The sequence below is a fragment of the Thalassophryne amazonica genome, chromosome 7 (genome assembly GCF_902500255.1).
Source record: "Thalassophryne amazonica chromosome 7, fThaAma1.1, whole genome shotgun sequence".
NCBI lineage: Eukaryota > Metazoa > Chordata > Actinopteri > Batrachoidiformes > Batrachoididae > Thalassophryne > Thalassophryne amazonica.
Window position 1 is genome coordinate 82,827,286 of NC_047109.1, and position 19,682 is coordinate 82,846,967.

At 41.2% G+C, this 19,682-nt stretch overlaps 1 protein-coding gene across 1 annotated transcript in view; it reads right to left on the reverse strand.

Annotated features, from left to right (window-relative positions):
• Positions 1 to 19,682, reverse strand: part of adam22 (ADAM metallopeptidase domain 22) — a 250,775-nt gene that overhangs the window by 140,036 nt on the left and 91,057 nt on the right. Inside the window, exon 4 of the mRNA XM_034174816.1 lies at positions 17,271 to 17,337. Within this exon, the coding sequence (XP_034030707.1) occupies positions 17,271 to 17,337 (67 nt within the window). The remainder of the gene's footprint in view (positions 1 to 17,270; positions 17,338 to 19,682) is intronic.

Below are 19,682 nucleotides of genomic sequence, written 5' to 3' on the forward strand. Positions count from 1 at the left end.
AATATCCTCGACAAATAATAGGTGAATGGTTTTCTATTGGGCTTATCCTTCACCACATACTCTATATTGATGCTACTGATTTCAGATGCACTAATGTACACAATAGAAATAAGTAAAGTGAAATTATACTTCTAAATGGCATTTACGTAATACATAAAAGAGTTAAGGTTAATCAAAAATGATCAGTTTAATAAATTCAAAAGGATGAAAAAGTCCCAGTAACTTAAAATATTTGTTAGTAAAATTGTTTTTTCAACATATTTAAGTTAGTAGATTTTTTTTTTCACCCCGCGACCCTTGATTAGAGTAAACGGTTGAAGATGAGTGAGCGTGAGATTTTTTTTTTTCAAAATTAAGTTTACTGTACTTAAAGTATTTAATTATTTTCAGCATTTGAGTTTAACATGTAGTTGTGACTCTGGGATTTTATTGGACCTTTTAGAAAAAATGTTTGTTTTTTTTATTTCTGGGTGTTGAAGGTGTACCATCATTGTTTTTTTGTTTTTTTTTTAAGATTTGTCATAAAAAGAATTTTCTTTCACGCCACTATAATTTCATCCCTTAGCCTTTAAATAAGGGATTTATAATATGACATTACCAACATGACTGAAGTTTGCACTGTCTGGGAAAAAATTATAATGTTTCAACCAAAGGTAAAAATTACAAACAGATAGCCATGAACTACATTCAGTAGCAACTTATACAGGCTATGGTATCATTATAGATCACATGGGGGCTTTCCCCGACTTGCGCAAGGGATGCTGGGAAGCACATGGTGATGTCAGCTGGCTGCTTGCTCAAACAAAATAAACCAAGATGGAAGAAAACACTCCAAAACAGCTTATTTCTGTATAAATCTTATATGTTTCCATATATTTAGTAAAAGTGAGTGCGAAATGAAGACTTTGAAAGCAACAAATGCTGTTCATGAAGCCAGATAATACCTTTGAAGTCATTTACAAGATATCTTATGGATGTTATTGGGCACCCCCTGTGTACGTGCATCACGCAAGGTCAAAGGTAATTTCTGGTCATTTCAAAATGTCATGCATGCGACATTAAAAGGAAAATAAAATGTTTGTTATGGAATTCACCCCCCACCCCAAATTATTATGCTCTCTCCATTAAAATGAGCTGTAATTGTGTAACTTGTTTCAAAAATAAACGAGCATTAGAATTCTTGGATTTTGGTAGAAATTTAATTTTGTCAGTTTTGTGAAACATTGTGAGCGCCTGCCTTATATTGTGTTGGTCCTCCTTTTGCCACCAAAACAGCCCTGACCCATTGAGGCTTGAACTCCACTCAACCTCTGAAGGTATTTTGTTGTATCTGACACAAAGATAAAAGCAGAAAATCCTTTAAATCCTGCAAGTGTTGACTAAGGGGGCCTCTAAGGATGGGATGTGATCGCAATGACATGGCTCAAAGGACGTCCATACGGTGAAGAGCAGAGTCTCAGTAAGTGGAATTCAAGGCAGTTTTTATCCGCAGCGTGCTTCCTTAACTCCTCAGCACACACCATATTACTACAGTTCCCCTGTAGATCCATGTCACAGTCAGCAGAGGGACATATGAGATGTCAATCAGCTAACCCTATAAATACAGCCAAAACTTTCCCAGTCAACCCTGAATTCCAATTAGTCATTCTGCAATTTCTGGAATTGTCTGGATTCTTTCATGCTGTTTAAAGAAGCAGTGATCTTGGTGTACTGAAAGTACTGTCCCACTGAAAAACTGACATAGTAAATAAAAACTGAAATAAATCTATATATGTTGTAAGCTTTATCTTTAGGCAGGGGTGGCAGCCAAGTTGTTAGTGCACTGGGTTTTAGTGCTAAGGGTTCCTGGTTCAAATCCCACCCCTGCTACATTTCTCCATGTAATGTGTAGTTGTGTCAGGAAGGGCATCCGGTAAAAAACTTGTGAGTTTATACTGAAATAAAATAGACATTCCTTATGGCTTATGACATGTTGCTTAATGAAATGGAAAATTGAGTTTGAAGGTTTTGAACCATGATGCATATACGATATATATATGTAACGTATGTCCTCAGCTGTAATTATGAACTGGCCAACTGATATCACACAGAGATTTGGATTTGTCAGTCTCAAGAACAACTACAAATCAGCAGTACAGCTTTCAAATGGACTAATCTGTACCCTGTCCATTTTGTAGTGGGCCCTGAGTTGTGTGTTGAGGGAAATCTCATTGAGAGAGACAGCGAGAGAGAGAGAGAGCGAGTGAGAGAGAGAGCTATTTATAAGCACCACTGTGCTCCACTATTCCAGAATCTCTCCTCCTCTTCCCCATAGCCCTTAACCTTCTGCTCCACTTCTCATCAAAGAAACACCCCAAACCAGCACTGTGGGTCCCCTCACAGACTGTCCATGTGTGCAGCTAAACTGGTCAGATCTCTGACCTCCTAAAAGCTAAATAAGCAGAATGAATCATTTAATCTGTCTAATCTGGAACACGATATAATACACGCAGCAACAGCTGGGTCAGACAATTGGGAAACAAAAACTATTTAGATTCAAGCTGGGGGCTTTAATGGCCTCAGACAAACCTTTACCAGAATAAGAAAAAGCTGCAGTTCCTTGACTGGGCACATTCCCATAGGGGTCTATGTTAAAATGTCCAACTTTAGAGTGAAAATGAACATGTGTTCAGCCTGGTACAAAAAACAGTTTTGGTCTCTATAGATAGTTTCCTCCTCTGTGACAACTGCACGGGGTGAATTGTTTTCTACCTTCTTAGTTTAAGATGTTTTAAATCATAAAGTTCTGTATAACTGTGGGCATGGTCGCTTTGAGTGACAGTGGCAGACTCCAGTGTCTCCGCCTCCCACCGTGACCATAACTCAGAGTTCACTTGATGCGGCTGCTAGCTGTTGTGGAGGGCCGTGTCTGTTTTGATTGGAGTATTTTATGACAAGCACCTACAATAATATTTTGTGAGGCAAAACATCTAAAACTTCCCTGCTGCAAAATTTGCGCTGAGCGATACGCAGATCAGTCAAATTTAATGTTGCACGCTCACAGCATTAGCACTTTTATCGGCTATCAGTAGCCTCATCTGTTAAGCCACGTTAATGCATGATTACTGAGAAAATAAGCGACTCATACCTTTTAATGTCCCCACCAAAGCAAACTGTGAGGAGAACCACCACGCAGTTCCCAAAAATATGATTTAATAAGCACCCGAACTGATTTTAGCCTGTTAGCTTAGGGGTTCCGAACTCAAAGAAAGGGGCGTGTTCAGGATTCTTTCATTGCACACTGAGCCACCCATGCTCCACCTCTTTATGTATTAATTAATTCATTGTCATGTAGCCAGAATCAGTGCTGCTGCAGCTGCCAACATGGCAATGCTCAGACATATTGGCTGTTCCGTGTCTCTGTACAAAACGTATGGAGGAAGCCACGCAGGATTTCTCCAGTATATATACACAGTCTATATTTAAACTTCTCATGACAAAATAATGACATAAAATTATTTTACTATTTGTAAGACATCAACTGTGGGTGCTGTAGCATAATTATATCCTACAGTGCAGCTGCCAAGGTGCTGTTGATATACAATAATGGCAGAACTACCTGGCAGTTCCCTACCTGACCATGTGTTGCTTGAAGTCACTGGACACTATAATTTTGAGATGAACTGTGTCACAGGACTGGGTCATGCTATGAGTTGGACCCTTTCTCTGGAACTTCAAATAATTTTTTTTTTTCATTTTTTTGTTTGCATGTTAGACAATTCCTTGTTATATTTTCTTCATTTTATTCTTGTTATTGTTACTATGGCCTAAGCAGTTGGTCACCCCTATAAGTGTGGTCTGCTTGAGGTTTCTACATCAAAAACACTTACCACTGTTGCCTACATGCTTGCTCAAGGGGCTTTGTAACAACACACCTTACCCTTGTGAAGTGCCTTGGGATGGCTTATGTTGTGATTTGGTGATATATAAAGAAAATGAATTGAACTGATAAAGTGCCATATGTATGACACACTACAGGAATGTGCCACCCTTTAAATGTTACTGCACAGAACTCCAATTTTCTGTCATTTTCAATGCAGTGGGAGAAAATTCAGCACATGCACACATGTGCATGCACACACAGACACACACACACACACACTACAGACTTCATGCTCCAAAGGGTAAACAGCAAATTCAAGTCAGCAAATGACTATTTTTGCTTAATTGGTTCTCTCTCTCTCTCTCTCTCTCTCTCTCTCTCTCTCTCTCTCTCTCCCTCTCTCCCCCTCTCTCTCTCTCGCTCTCTCTCTGCATTTCTATATTTTGGTTTATTACAGTAACATACCCATCCACCAAAAACAATAATTTGCTTAACAAGCTGTTACCAATAGTATGCGGTACTTTTTCATATGATGGAGAATTTTGGATTTGTTGTTTTGAATGTTGACCTTATCCATTGAATGTGAACTGCAAACCTAAACCTACAGCTGATACCACTTTCCTATTCACTATATTCAGTTTTTTGTACAACACAGTTACTAACAATACTGACACAGGGCTGAGTGTAAAAATGTCAAACGGGAACATAGCATAGAGAGAAAGAGGTTGACAAAAATAGAATTGGGATAATTGGAGAGATGAAGAAAGCCGACAGGAGTACAAGGAGATGTAGTGTACACAAAAAGAGAAGTGTCAAAAGCTAAGGAAAAGACATTTAGTGAGCTGTACAAGAAGTTCAATAGTAAGGAAGGAGAAAAGGACTTGTACCTAGTACCAATTGGCCAGACAATGGGGCAGAGCTGGAAAGGATGTGCAGCAGGTTAGGGTGGTAAAAAATGCACATAGTAATGTGCTGACAAACAAGGAGCGTGTGTTGAGAAGGTGGAGGCAATATTTTGAGAAGCTGATGAATGAAGAAAATGAGAGAAAGAAAAGGCTGGATGATGTGGAGAGAATATATCAGGAAGTACAAGGGATAAGTAAGGATGAAGTGAGGGCAGCTATGAAAAGGATGAAGAGTAGAAAGGCAGTTGGTCCAGATGACATTCTGGTGGAGGCATGGAAATGTCTTGGAAAGATGGCAGTGGAGTTTCTAACCAGATTGTTTAACAAAATCTTAGAAAGTGAGAAGATGCCTGAGGAATAGAGACAAAGTTTGCTGGTTCCTATTTTTAAGAACAAGGGTGATGTGCAGAGCTGCAGTAACTACAGAGGCATAAAGTTGATCAGTCACAGCATGAAGTTTTGGGAAAGAGCAGTAGAAGCTAGGTGTTATGTGTCGGACGCAGCTCGGAGAACCGACCAGCGTTTGAAAGACCCAGTATGAAATAAGCAGAGCACGGTACAAAGGCTAACTGAATTTAATACATAACAGTGATACATAAAGAACAAAGTGCGGTCTGGCGTGGTGCGCTCCCAGCAGCGCTAACGGTCCGGAGCCAGAAGCTGTTCGGACCCAAGGACCCCGCCGACACCCCCCAGGTGGCCGCAACAAACCGAGTCTGTGAAAGAAGGAACCATTATGTGAGTCCACACTCTACACACAGAGAGAACACTTAAAGGTGTACAAACAGCAAACAATTCCTGGCTTGATTACTAATCAACTTCCCAACCTGCAGGCATGGAACATCCAGTTCACAAAACTCCACTGCAGGGGAAGTCGATACATGACTAACGTACAGCTCAATATAACAAGGTGTGAGGGACACCACATTTACTGACTGTATAAATGTTAGTCACAAAATCTAACGTACCTCAGGAAGTGTGCTGACGAGCGTGAGACCTCACCCCCTCCTCTTTCACAGACCGTGCATCAAACCTGGACGTTCTCTGCATCCACTGATGATGAGATGGCTCCCGAGACGACGATCTCACCCGTCTGGTCACAAGGTCGAGTCTCTGGCAAATACACACTGTGCACTCCAGTCTTAAATGCCACCATGTTCCAATCCATGCAGATGCACCACAGCTGTGAGTCCTGATGAGCCGCAGGTGATCAGCCGCAGGTGATCAGGGTGAGGTCCTGATAAACTCAGCAACACAGCCACTCAGTCCCAAATGCAAGCCACCTGGAAGGAAAAACAAAAGACAGAAACAAAAAGGCAGCCAGGCCCCCCCAGCCATACAACACTAGGCTTACAAAACAGGTGAAGATCTGTAAACAGCAATATGGTTTCATGTTGAGAAAGAGCACTACAGATGCAATGTTTGTTCTGAGAGTACTGATAGAGAAGTATAGAGTAGGCCAGAAGGAGTTACATTGTGCTTTTGTGGATTTAGAGCAAGCTTATGACAGGGTTCCAATAGAAGAGTTGTGGTATTACATGAGGAAGCCTGGAGTGGGAGAGAAGTATGTGAGGGCAGTGCAGGACATGTCCAAGGATAGTGTGACAGCAGTGAGATGCACAGTAGGAATGACAGACCCATTCAAGGTGGAGGTGGGATTACACCAAGCATCAGCTCTGAGTCCTTTCTTGTTCGCAATGGTGATGGACAGGTTGATGGATGAGATCAGACAGGAGTCTCCATGGACTATGATGTTTGCAGATGACATTGTGATATGCAGTGAAAGTAGAGAACAGGTTGAGTCAAGCCTGGAAAGGTGGAGATATGCTCTGGAGAGAAGGGGAATGAAAGACAGTGGGAGCAAGACTGAGTACATGTGTGTGAATAGGAGGGAGCCCAGTGGAATAGTGCGGTTACATTGAGTAGAAGTGATGAAAGCAGATGAGTTTAAATACTTGGGGTCAACTGTCCAAAGTAATGGAGATTGTGGTAGAGAGGTGAAGAAGAGAGTGCAGGCAGGGTGGAGTGGGTGGAGAAAGGTGGCAGGAGTAATTTCTGATAGAAGAATATCTGCAAGAGTGGTGGGGAAAGTCTACAAGACAGTACTGAGACCAACTATGCTGTACGGCTTAGAGACAATGGCACTAACAAAAAGACAGGAGGCAGAGCTGGAGGTGGCAGAGCTGAAGAGGTTGTGATTCTTTTTGGGAGTGACGAGAATGGACAGGATTAGGAATGAACATATCAGAGGGACAGCTCAGGTGGGACAGTTTGGAGACAAAGTCAGAGAGGCAAAATTGAGATGGTTTGGACATGTGCAGAGGAGGAACCCAGGGTATATAGGGAGAGGGATGCTGAGGATGGAGCCACCAGGCAAGAGGAGAAGAGGGTGTCCAAAGAGGAGGTTTATGGATGTGGTGAGGGAGGACATGCAGGTGGTTGGTGTGACAGAGGAAGATTCAGAGAACAGGGTGGGATGGAAACAATTGATCTGCTGTGGCAACCCCTAACCGGAACAGCCAAAAGAATAAGAAGATGAATTGCATCCATGTCATGATCATGACATTTCAAACTTTATACTGTGCCGCATAATGAAACTCAGCCACTGGGAGGTGCACATACCAGTGTATTATGAGTGCCAGTCCCACACCCAGAAAAAATGATCAGGGTTATGCCAGCAAGGTCATCCGTAGCAAATTCAAATCAAATATGCAGATCACTAATCGGATTTCCATTGAGTCCTGGGTTAACATGGAACAGAGGTAAAAAAGGAGGTGAAGAGTAGTGTCAGACGGAGTAATATGGAAGGGTGGATGGTGATAACTTTTGCAAAAAAGGATAAAAATGGCTGTGATCATGATCTTTTGAGAAAAAACAGGCTCTCTGGGTGACATATAAGACTGGAGGAAGGTGCACACAGTGGACTATATATCTTATATACTCCACAACCTGAAAGAAATTGGAGAGTGTAATGTGTTGGCAAGGAGGGTGAAATGAGACAGCATTGAATGGTCAGTTGCAGGACAACTCTGGAGGAGAAAGGAAGACAATGAGAGATAAACCAAGGATCAGATGACAGATGTTGAGGGAGGAAGACTGCTTTCTGAACTTCAGGTAGGATGTAACAAGAGTGCTGGGGGGGGGGGGGGGGTGTCTGGAGATTAAGATATGCTGGACGATTGGACAACTACTCTAGAAGTGGTGAGGGTGATGGATAGGAAGTTTCTGGGTGTGACATCTGGACAGAGGAAAGAAGAGAAGATGACAGAGTGGAATAAGGAAGTACAGGAAAGCATAAGAAGAAAAAGGTTGGTGGGAATAAACTGCAATACTCAGAGAGATGAAGACAGACAGGCACAATGAAAAGCAGCATAAACAGAGAGATGGTAAATGCTAAAGAAATGGCATATGGCAATGCATAAGTGAAGGTGAATATGAATGAGACAAAGACTTGTATACCGATTGGCCAGAGACAGGAAATGAGCTTGAAAAAATGTGCAGCAGGTTAGGGTGCAAAAGAATGGAGATGGAAATGTGGTGACAAGTGAGGAAAGTGTGTTGAGAAGGTGGAGGCAGTACTTTGAGGAGCACAAACATTGGAACATACTGATAATTCCATGTGTCCACTGTCAGGTTTATTGTTGAAACATTAAATACCTCTGGATGTCTACTCTTAGTTTTATCCTGGGTTCCACTCATAAAGACATAAAGACTGCAGGTGTTTGTTGTGTGGGCCGCCAGAAGAGGAGGTACTGCTGGCCCACCACCAGAGGGCGCCCTGCCTGAAGTGCGGGCTTCAGGCACGAGAGGGCGCTGCCGCCACGGACACAGCCGGGGGTGACAGCTGTCACTCATTATCTCTTGACAGCTGTCACCCATCTACACTTCATCATCCCACTCCATAAAGACCGGACGTCATCTCCACCTCATTGCCGAGATATCGTCTACCTTAGGAGGTAATTTGTTCTCAGCCATTGTTTTGTCTACCACAGACAGTGTTTGCTTGTGTTATTTTTGCAGTAGGTTTTGTGAGTGCTTGCAGCTGGAGGCTGGGTTTGGACTGACGTCTTCACTCCAAACCTTTGATAAGTACACATACTACTGCACGTGCCAGCTTTCTGAATGAGAGGTGGAGGTGGAATCTCCACATTTGTTGTTACTGGGTGTTCACACACCCACATCTGATTGTCTCTGCTCCTCGCCAGCAGTACCAGATCCGATACGCGGAGACGGTGGCCACCTGGGGTTTTCGGGACTTAGCGGCTCCAGTATTCTCCAGGTTCAGTGGCGGAGGAAATCGTGTGGTTCCGGTTCTTCTCAGGACAGATGTCCTCTATCCTCGAGCCTGCCCACACGTCACCTTTGTTAATTGACTATTGTACACATTCTGTAATCTACTGTGTTTGGTTGTGCTTTTCACAACAGTAAAGTGTTTGACATATTTGACTCTTTCATTGTCCGTTCATTTATGCCCCCTGTTGTGGGTCCGTGTCACTACACTTTCACAACAGTGTTGTTCAAAAGAACACACCAAAGAACTGTCTACGGGAGAAAGCTTATGAAAGAGGAAAAATTCCAGAGGCATTGCATAAACACTGGACATAGCATAGGATTGATCAACCAATGAACCAAGGAAAAACATTGAATCAATTTATTTATATAGTGCCAAATCACATCATAAGTCATCCCAACCTTAGCCACCTCCTGAGCAGGCACACTGGCCACAGTGGTAAAGAAAACCTCCCTCATATGTTTTTGTTTGTTTGTATTTTACAGTAGGAAGAGACCTCAAACAGATAAAACTCAGTGGGGAGACCATCTGATCTGGCCATACTATCAATAACAATTTAACAAATAAAATAAAGTACAACATGCAAGGCAGAGAAGATGCAGCTAAGCATCCAGATAGCATCCACAACACCATGGAACCGCCTTGGATCCTAGATGGCAACCACCCAGGCAGACAACTGGTCCATTCCCACAACGCTAAAATAACCATCTATCTGCTGCAGCCAGGTGAAATATGGGCATCTCCTTGGCCTTCTCCAGCTACTGGGATCCGCAACAACCAGGAACCTGCGTGCTGGATTATGCAATATGCCAAATAGCAAAAATGTCAAAGGTAGTGATACTCTCTCACAATGCAAGTGATACTCACCATCTTAGTCTCTCTTAGTAACCATTAGTTTGATACAAAGTCATTCCAGTTGTACCCAAGGATCCTTCAAATCAAAAGGCATCCAGTTGTCACTTTAGGTCACTGGTTAGCTTCCAAGTTGCACAACCACATGGTAAGACAGGTAGCACCAAGATACCTAAAGACTTAGACTTTCATTCTCTTGCAAAGATATTGGCATCACCACAAACACCTCTGTCTAACAACTTCACAACTCCATAAGCTGTTCCCAAGCACCTCTTGATCACTGGGCATGGTTCGGTATCTGGAAATGTAGATGGTCTTCCAGCTCACAGTAAATCCTTTTGGGGATAGGCAGTGGGATTTGCCCTTCAGCTGCGATAAAAATATCCTGTGCAGCTCCAAGACAAAAAGAAAGACTCTTGTTTGTGTTCTTCTTGGGAGCAACTCTGCCACTGCCTTCCGTCAGAAGGTAGTGCACATCTATGAAGAGGACTGGGGAAAAGTCATCTGGAGCTTCATCTCCCACACTCACAGAAATATTTAACCCTAACTTTTAAGATTTATGTAATTTTATTACATGACAAATTCCCATTTACTTTTTATTAGATAATTTTAATACAAACCTACCAAATAAACCTTACATGATGCATATTCATTACTGTAATAAATCCTATTTATTTGAAATGCATAATCCTCAGCTTTATGTATTTAGTATTAATAAAATATAATTACTCTAAATCAATAATAATGACAGTATTTATTTAAAATACATAAAGTATATTGTTTGAATTGCATAATAATTATGTTACGTATACAAGATAAATGGCATAGGTAACATAATTATTATGCATGCAGTCATGTAATAAAATTACATAAATCTTAAAAGTTAGGGTTAAATATTTCTGTGAGTGCAAGAAGAAACCACAGGAGCGCACGAATGGTCTTGTTTTTGGAGGATGGTGGATGGTGCAGTGCTGAAACCCAAGGTGGCTCATTCGGGTGGGCACTTGGAACATCCATTCACTCAGCAAGGATGACCATCTTCCACTGCTTTTTGAGAGAGCTTGGAAAACTCCACATTACAGTGGCTGCACTGTCTAAAGTGCAAAGACCTGGAAGTGGCCAGATCTCTGTGGGTGGATATACCTACTTTGAGTCTGGTCTTTCCAACAGAGGTGGTGGTGTCAGATCGGTACATATCCTCCGTATATTGAGTGTTGGCATTGCAATTCATATCAGGAGAGGTGAATTGATGTTTAAGTCTGGTTGAAAACAAGCCTATACATAAAATAAACATCTCCAAATCCAACTTCAAATTTTCTGAAGAAGACATCTGAAGCCCTAGGTGGTAGTCAATCAATCAATCAATTTTTTTTATATAGCGCCAAATCACAACAAACAGTTGCCCCAAGGCGCTTTATATTGTAAGGCAAGGCCATACAATAATTATGTAAAACCCCAACGGTCAAAACGACCCCCTGTGAGCAAGCACTTGGCTACAGTGGGAAGGAAAAACTCCCTTTTAACAGGAAGAAAACTCCAGCAGAACCAGGCTCAGGGAGGGGCAGTCTTCTGCTGGGACTGGTTGGGGCTGAGGGAGAGAACCAGGAAAAAGACATGCTGTGGAGGGGAGCAGAGATTGATCACTAATGATTAAATGCAGAGTGGTGCATACAGAGCAAAAAGAGAAAGAAACAGTGCATCATGGGAACCCCCCAGCAGTCTACGTCTATAGCAGCATAACTAAGGGATGGTTCAGGGTCACCTAATCCAGCCCTAACTATAAGCTTTAGCAAAAAGGAAAGTTTTAAGCCTAATCTTAAAAGTAGAGAGGGTGTCTGTCTCCCTGATCTGAATTGGGAGCTGGTTCCACAGGAGAGGAGCCTGAAAGCTGAAGGCTCTGCCTCCCATTCTACTCTTACAAACCCTAGGAACTACAAGTAAGCCTGCAGTCTGAGACGAAGCACTCTATTAGGGTGATAGGGTACTACGAGGTCCCTAAGATAAGATGGGACCTGATTATTCAAAACCTTATAAGTAAGAAGAAGAATTTTAAATTCTATTCTAGAATTAACAGGAAGCCAATGAAGAGAGGCCAATATGGGTGAGATATGCTCTCTCCTTCTAGTCCCCGTCAGTACTCTAGCTGCAGCATTTTGAATTAACTGAAGGCTTTTTAGGGAACTTTTAGGACAACCTGATAATAATGAATTACAATAGTCCAGCCTAGAGGAAATAAATGCATGAATTTGTTTTTCAGCATCACTCTGAGACAAGACCGTTCTGATTTTAGAGATATTGCGTAAATGCAAAAAAGCAGTCCTACATATTTGTTTAATATGTGCTTTGAATGACATATCCTGATCAAAAATGACTCCAAGATTTCTCACAGTATTACTAGAGGTCAGGGTAATGCCATCCAGAGTAAGGATCTGGTTAGACACCATGTTTCTAAGATTTGTGGGGCCAAGTACAATAACTTCAGTTTTATCTGAGTTTAAAAGCAGGAAATTAGAGGTCATCCATGTCTTTATGTCTGTAAGACAATCCTGCAGTTTAGCTAATTGGTGTGTGTCCTCTGGCTTCATGGATAGATAAAGCTGGGTATCATCTGCGTAACAATGAAAATTTAAGCAATACCGTCTAATAATACTACCTAAGGGAAGCATGTATAAAGTGAATAAAATTGGTCCTAGCACAGAACCTTGTGGAACTCCATAATTAACTTTAGTCTGTGAAGAAGATTCCCCATTTACATGAACAAATTGTAATCTATTAGACAAATATGATTCAAACCACCGCAGCGCAGTGCCTTTAATACCTATGGCATGCTCTAATCTCTGTAATAAAATTTTATGGTCAACAGTATCAAAAGCAGCACTGAGGTCTAACAGAACAAGCACAGAGATGAGTCCACTGTCCGAGGCCATAAGAAGATCATTTGTAACCTTCACTAATGCTGTTTCTGTACTATGATGAATTCTAAAACCTGACTGAAACTCTTCAAATAGACCATTCCTCTGCAGATGATCAGTTAGCTGTTTTACAACTACCCTTTCAAGAATTTTTGAGAGAAAAGGAAGGTTGGAGATTGGCCTATAATTAGCTAAGATAGCTGGGTCAAGTGATGGCTTTTTAAGTAATGGTTTAATTACTGCCACCTTAAAAGCCTGTGGTACATAGCCAACTAACAAAGATAGATTGATCATATTTAAGATCGAAGCATTAAATAATGGTAGGGCTTCCTTGAGCAGCCTGGTAGGAATGGGGTCTAATAAACATGTTGATGGTTTGGATGAAGTAACTAATGAAAATAACTCAGACAGAACAATTGGAGAGAAAGAGTCTAACCAAATACCGGCATCACTGAAAGCAGCCAAAGATAACGATACGTCTTTGGGATGGTTATGAGTAATTTTTTCTCTAATAGTTAAAATTTTGTTAGCAAAGAAAGTCATGAAGTCATTACTAGTTAAAGTTAATGGAATACTCAGCTCAATAGAGCTCTGACTCTTTGTCAGCCTGGCTACAGTGCTGAAAAGAAACCTGGGGTTGTTCTTATTTTCTTCAATTAGTGATGAGTAGAAAGATGTCCTAGCTTTACGGAGGGCTTTTTTATAGAGCAACAGACTCTTTTTCCAGGCTAAGTGAAGATCTTCTAAATTAGTGAGACGCCATTTCCTCTCCAACTTACGGGTTATCTGCTTTAAGCTACGAGTTTGTGAGTTATACCACGGAGTCAGGCACTTCTGATTTAAAGCTCTCTTTTTCAGAGGAGCTACAGCATCCAAAGTTGTCTTCAATGAGGATGTAAAACTACTGATGAGATACTCTATCTCACTTACAGAGTTTAGGTAGCTACTCTGCACTGTGTTGGTATATGGCATTAGAGAACATAAAGAAGGAATCATATCCTTAAACCTAGTTACAGCGCTTTCTGAAAGACTTCTAGTGTAATGAAACTTATTCCCCACTGCTGGGTAGTCCATCAGAGTAAATGTAAATGTTATTAAGAAATGATCAGACAGAAGGGAGTTTTCAGGGAATACTGTTAAGTCTTCTATTTCCATACCATAAGTCAGAACAAGATCTAAGATATGATTAAAGTGGTGGGTGGACTCATTTACTTTTTGAGCAAAGCCAATAGAGTCTAATAATAGATTAAATGCAGTGTTGAGGCTGTCATTCTCAGCATCTGTGTGGATGTTAAAATCGCCCACTATAATTATCTTATCTGAGCTAAGCACTAAGTCAGACAAAAGGTCTGAAAATTCACAGAGAAACTCACAGTAACGACCAGGTGGACGATAGATAATAACAAATAAAACTGGATTTTGGGACTTCCAATTTGGATGGACAAGACTAAGAGTCAAGCTTTCAAATGAATTAAAGCTCTGTCTGGGTTTTTGATTAATTAATAAGCTGGAATGGAAGATTGCTGCTAATCCTCCGCCTCGGCCTGTGCTACGAGCATTCTGACAGTTAGTGTGACTCGGGGGTGTTGACTCATTTAAACTAACATATTCATCCTGCTGTAACCAGGTTTCTGTAAGGCAGAATAAATCAATATGTTGATCAATTATTATATCATTTACCAACAGGGACTTAGAAGAGAGAGACCTAATGTTTAATAGACCGCATTTAACTGTTTTAGTCTGTGGTGCAGTTGAAGGTGCTATATTATTTTTTCTTTTTGAATTTTTATGCTTAAATAGATTTTTGCTGGTTATTGGTGGTCTGGGAGCAGGCACCATCTCTACGGGGATGGGGTAATGAGGGGATGGCAGGGGGAGAGAAGCTGCAGAGAGGTGTGTAAGACTACAACTCTGCTTCCTGGTCCCAACCCTGGATAGTCACGGTTTGGAGGATTTAAGAAAATTGGCCAGATTTCTAGAAATGACAGCTGCTCCATCCAAAGTGGGATGGATGCCGTCTCTCCTAACAGTAGTGTAGTGATATGTTGCAATCAGCAAAAACCATAAAAGCAGGTAGTACAACAATGTTGTACATGTAAGTATACTGAAGAAAGGAATAAAAGTGACAACGTGAGCTATGAAATAAAGCACAACTTTACTTAAATACAGTACTGCCAGAGACTAGGGGAAAAAAGAGAAAACGGAGCAGACTGTCAGCTAGTTTTGAGACATGCATGCATTTAATGCCTCCTTTGTACATCGGGATGTCTTCTTTCTGCATGGAATTAAAAGGCAGTGTAATGTCATGAACAACGCAATTTATAAATTAAGTGCATTTATATAACTCATTGTTCATCAGTACACAACTCACACATTTATCAGTAAGATGAGGTTGGAGAACTGCAGCATCCAACCATATCAGCTAATCTCTTGCAAACTTGTGCTGGAAAACATGGAATGACATTTTCATAGCAGTGTGTCATTTTCATAGAAGTGCGCAGTAGGTGTCGAGCATCAGCACCGTAGCTTGCAGAAGCTACGGTGCTGATGCGCAGTAGGTGTCGAGCATCAGCACCATAGCTTGCAGAAGCTACGGTAGCTAGCAGTGTTGCACCAATTTGTTTGACATAATGAGTAGCAGTTTTTTGGCATGGGTGAACTGGGCAGCTGCCAGGCGGCATTTCTTCATAATACATGGGGGCGGCACGAGCACTTAAAAACAAATCACCTGCACTGCAAAGCGGTTTTGTAGTATTGGCAAATTGGCACCCCCTGCTTGCTGAGAAGGTGCACAGAAGCAATGTGAGAAAGGGAAAGGGGAGGGGCAGGTGGGGGTAGAGTCCCTTTATACAGAGTAGCGACATGACAAGCCGAAAAAAAAAAAAAAAAGAAAATGGTCACATGACTCATGGTGCCATCTTGAGGCCAAATTTGTGTTCACTGTTAAGCTATATGTGTATATCCAGTTTATTTATTTATCTGCTGAAAATGCCTGGTTGTTGTGCATCCGGATCTACAAATAGACATAACAAGGGGTTCAAGATGTACAGATTCCCTTCAGATCCCAACAGACAAAAAATATGGGAAAATAAAGTCAGCTGTGTGGGATGAAAGCTGATATCATCTTCAAAACTTTGCAAGGTAGGCTAATTTAACTGATTAAAAAATGTTGAAAACAGAAAAGTTTAATTTACTGTGTGCATCAACCAATGATAGCCTGTGTGTGTGTGTGTGTGTGTGTGTGTGTGTGTGTGTGTGTGTGTGTGTGTGTGTGTGTGTGTGTGTGTGTGTGTGTGTGTGTGTGTGTGTGTGTGTGTGTGTGTGTGTGTGTGCGTGCATGCATGCATGCGTGCATGGGGCATCTTGAGAAGATCTTGGTGAAACTCAACCATGCTCAAATTTCAACTTGTCCCAGATACACTCATTTGGGATATCCATTTGATATTAGTTGAAAATCCGAAAATTAGAAAATATGTTCAAGAAAGTGTAACTTGCACACAGATGGAGTGCAATTCCATATCCCCATTCTGGCTTTAAGCCCAATGGGGAAGATAACCTGCTGTAGCCACTGCGCTACTGCGGTGCATAAATCAGTGTTAGAAAAGTTAATGTTGTTAAAGCTCTGTAAAATATATTTAGCATTATAATTGTCTTAGTAATTGATTGAACAATGCCATGGAAGAGGAAGTGTACAAAGGGCACAGATAAGATTGTTGAGGCATTCATCAGTGCATGATGAGCAAGAAGGAAAGGACTACTCGTCTGATTGTCTTATGCTATATGATGAGGCGAGACAATTTTTCATCAGTGTATGATGAACGACCAAGGAACGGAATTTTGAGACTGACTGTCTTATACTATCAAATGATTTCATTGAATGGACTTTGTAACACCTTGGGACTGTATATAAGTGGCATGAATGTGCTTATATTTTGTCCTCAGACTTACACTCTGTATGATATGTACCTTTAAAGCTTTAAATGAAGAAAGATCTTAGTAAGTGAAACCTGTTTCCCCTGGTGTCTCATTTGTTGTCTGTGTCAGTGTTTTTAGGTAATTTTCCAAACAATCAGCCTTCAGAACAATTAACACACATCCATATTTGGTCAACACTGGTGTGTTGAAATGAGTGATCACTTTTTCTCTGTCCCTGAAATTGGGAGAAAACACAAAGTAATTATTTTGACTTTGCAAAGCCACAAGCAGTAACTATTTGAATGTTTTCTGAGCCATTTTCTCTATATTTTTGTTTCAAAAACATACATACATATGTATGCACCCAGAAATTGTAAAAATGCTGAAAATGGTTAATGTTGCTCATCAGGCCTTAGAATCTGATGGGTCACAGTCAGATTTAGGTGGAGTGCTGCTGAAATCTGACTCACATGATTAAACATTAACAGTCAGAGTCTACATGAGCATGAAGAAAAACGATTTCAAGCTCTTACATTGGTGATGACAGCCTTCCCCTTTTTTGACAAATGCCGCTCCACATATCCTGAAGACAATAGATCACTGGAAACACAGACAGAAAGGGGAAAAAAACCAGAAAAATAGGTTACTTTCACTCAAGCGATAAACATATATGTATTGTACAGAATGGTTATTTTCCATGTCTACACATGCACACAGCTTCAGAGCGTGAGCTCGACTAATTATGATCTGTATACAGGGACAAGGCTATTTCCAGCATGCAAACACTCAAATCCAGCCTCTAAGCAAATGTCTGGAAGGGTGAAGGATAAGGGAAGGTCAATCAAGTTGAAAAAGAATCTTCACAGGCAGAGCGAAAAAGAGACAGGAAATAAAACAGTGGAATAAACAAGAAAAAAAAATCAGCTGGTGTGTGCTTTCTCAGCAGAGCCGGACCGCAGGATCCCTGTTGAGATACGCACTGCAAGTCCAACCTGAGACAAAGATGTATGAGCCACAGTGCACACACACACACACACACACACACACACACACACACACACACACACACACAGAGGAATGCAGCATATGAATGGGAGTCTGTTTGGAAAACAACAATACAGTTAAATGGTCCTGAGTTTTGTCTAATAAATAGGTGACCTGACACATACGCGCACACAAATAAGCACAACGCAGTGTGGAACAGCATCATAGCCAACATTAAAAACACAAGATTTAACTCTAACATCAGATCAGAGGAATAAGAGAGCATAAAGTCATCATCACCTTGTTTTTATCAGATTACAAATAGTTGAATTTGTTGTCTTCTAACAACAGAAATGTCAGCAGGCCTGTGCTTAAGTGCAACATCCAGATAACAGACATATGGTGAAGGACTCTTCATCTGCTGTTTTGGTGCATGTGTGAAGAAAACAGACCCAATCTTCCTCTGGATATCTTTGAGCATTCAAAATGCATTCAGTCTCCACTTGCAAAATGTCCAGTTATCCAACGACTCAAACAACTGTGTGATTAGGTTGCGTGGAACAACTGCAATAAAGTTTTTCTTCTTCAAGTACCTTTTTAAATTTATTTTTGACAGAATAAATGCAGCCTTGAATATAAAGAGGAAATATCAGTGAGTGCATTGAGTCACCATGAGACAGACTGCAACAAAACAGCTGTGTTTTTGATGGCAAACATGTTCCCTGGGTTTCGAACAGTAACTCGCTTTCTGTTGAATGAAAGCCCACAATGTGTATAATGTGAATATAGAGGAGATAATCCTACACCTACATAAAGGAAGGACGTGCTCTCGGAATGACTAATGGACAGTTAGCCCCGGCCAACAAATAAAACAAGCAGGGAGAAGAAAGGGAGGAATAAAATGGAAAGTGGGAGGAGTTGCCTGTTGGGGGATGTAATGAGACAGAAGAAAGAAAGAGGCATGGTATGAGAAAAACTATAAAGATGTAAGCCCAACTCCAGGCCTGATGGATATCCCATCATGCGCTTGCTGAATCTCTTTGTTATTGGGGTGCACATCTCTTCCTTATAAAACAACACATATCTAGATACATGGGCTACGATATGATCCAGAGACGATACTATTTATTATGAAATGGTTTGATTTGGTCCAGTTCAGTTTGTTGCAACAAGATGCAATCCGATACAATTCTTTATTGAATGTAAACATTCATAGAATGAGACACAAGTGCCATTGTCACCTTCAAATACATATTTCATGAAAAACCAAGGATCTTCTTCAAGGTTTTGCTAGTCTGCTCACATTTTTTCAACACAGGGGACAGCAACCAAAAAGCACAGGACAAACAGGGCCGTAACCAGAAATTTTCAAAGGGGGCGGGGGAAGGGGCTGAATTTTGGGCTCCCACATACACACATAGATCAGTTATCCACCACTTTACCCGCACCCCATCCCCCACCACGGCACTCAAAGAAGAAATCCAGGAGTAGATGCCAGCTGTTGATAGCACAGCATAAATAGCATGACATAATTTTCCCATTCTGATCCGGTATGACAATACTAACCAGTTATGAACCAAACACAAATTTCAAAGACGCACATTTATCCGTTATACCGCCTACTGCTATTAAACATGATGATTTTGTATTAATTTTGCTGGTAGCGTTAATGTAAATGGTAAATGGACTGCATTTATATAGCGCTTTTCCATCTGCATCAGATGCTCGAAGCGCTTTACAGTAATGCCTCACATTCACCCAATGTGAGGGTGCTGCCACACAAGGTGCTCACTACACACTGGGAGCAACTAGGGGATTAAGGACCTTACCCAAGGGCCCTTAGTGCAGGGGTGGTAGCCAAGTGGTTAATGCGCTTGGTTTCAGTGCAGAAGGTTCCGGGTTCAAATCCCACCCCTGCCACATTTCTCCATGTAATGTGGAGTTGCGTCAGGAAGGGCATC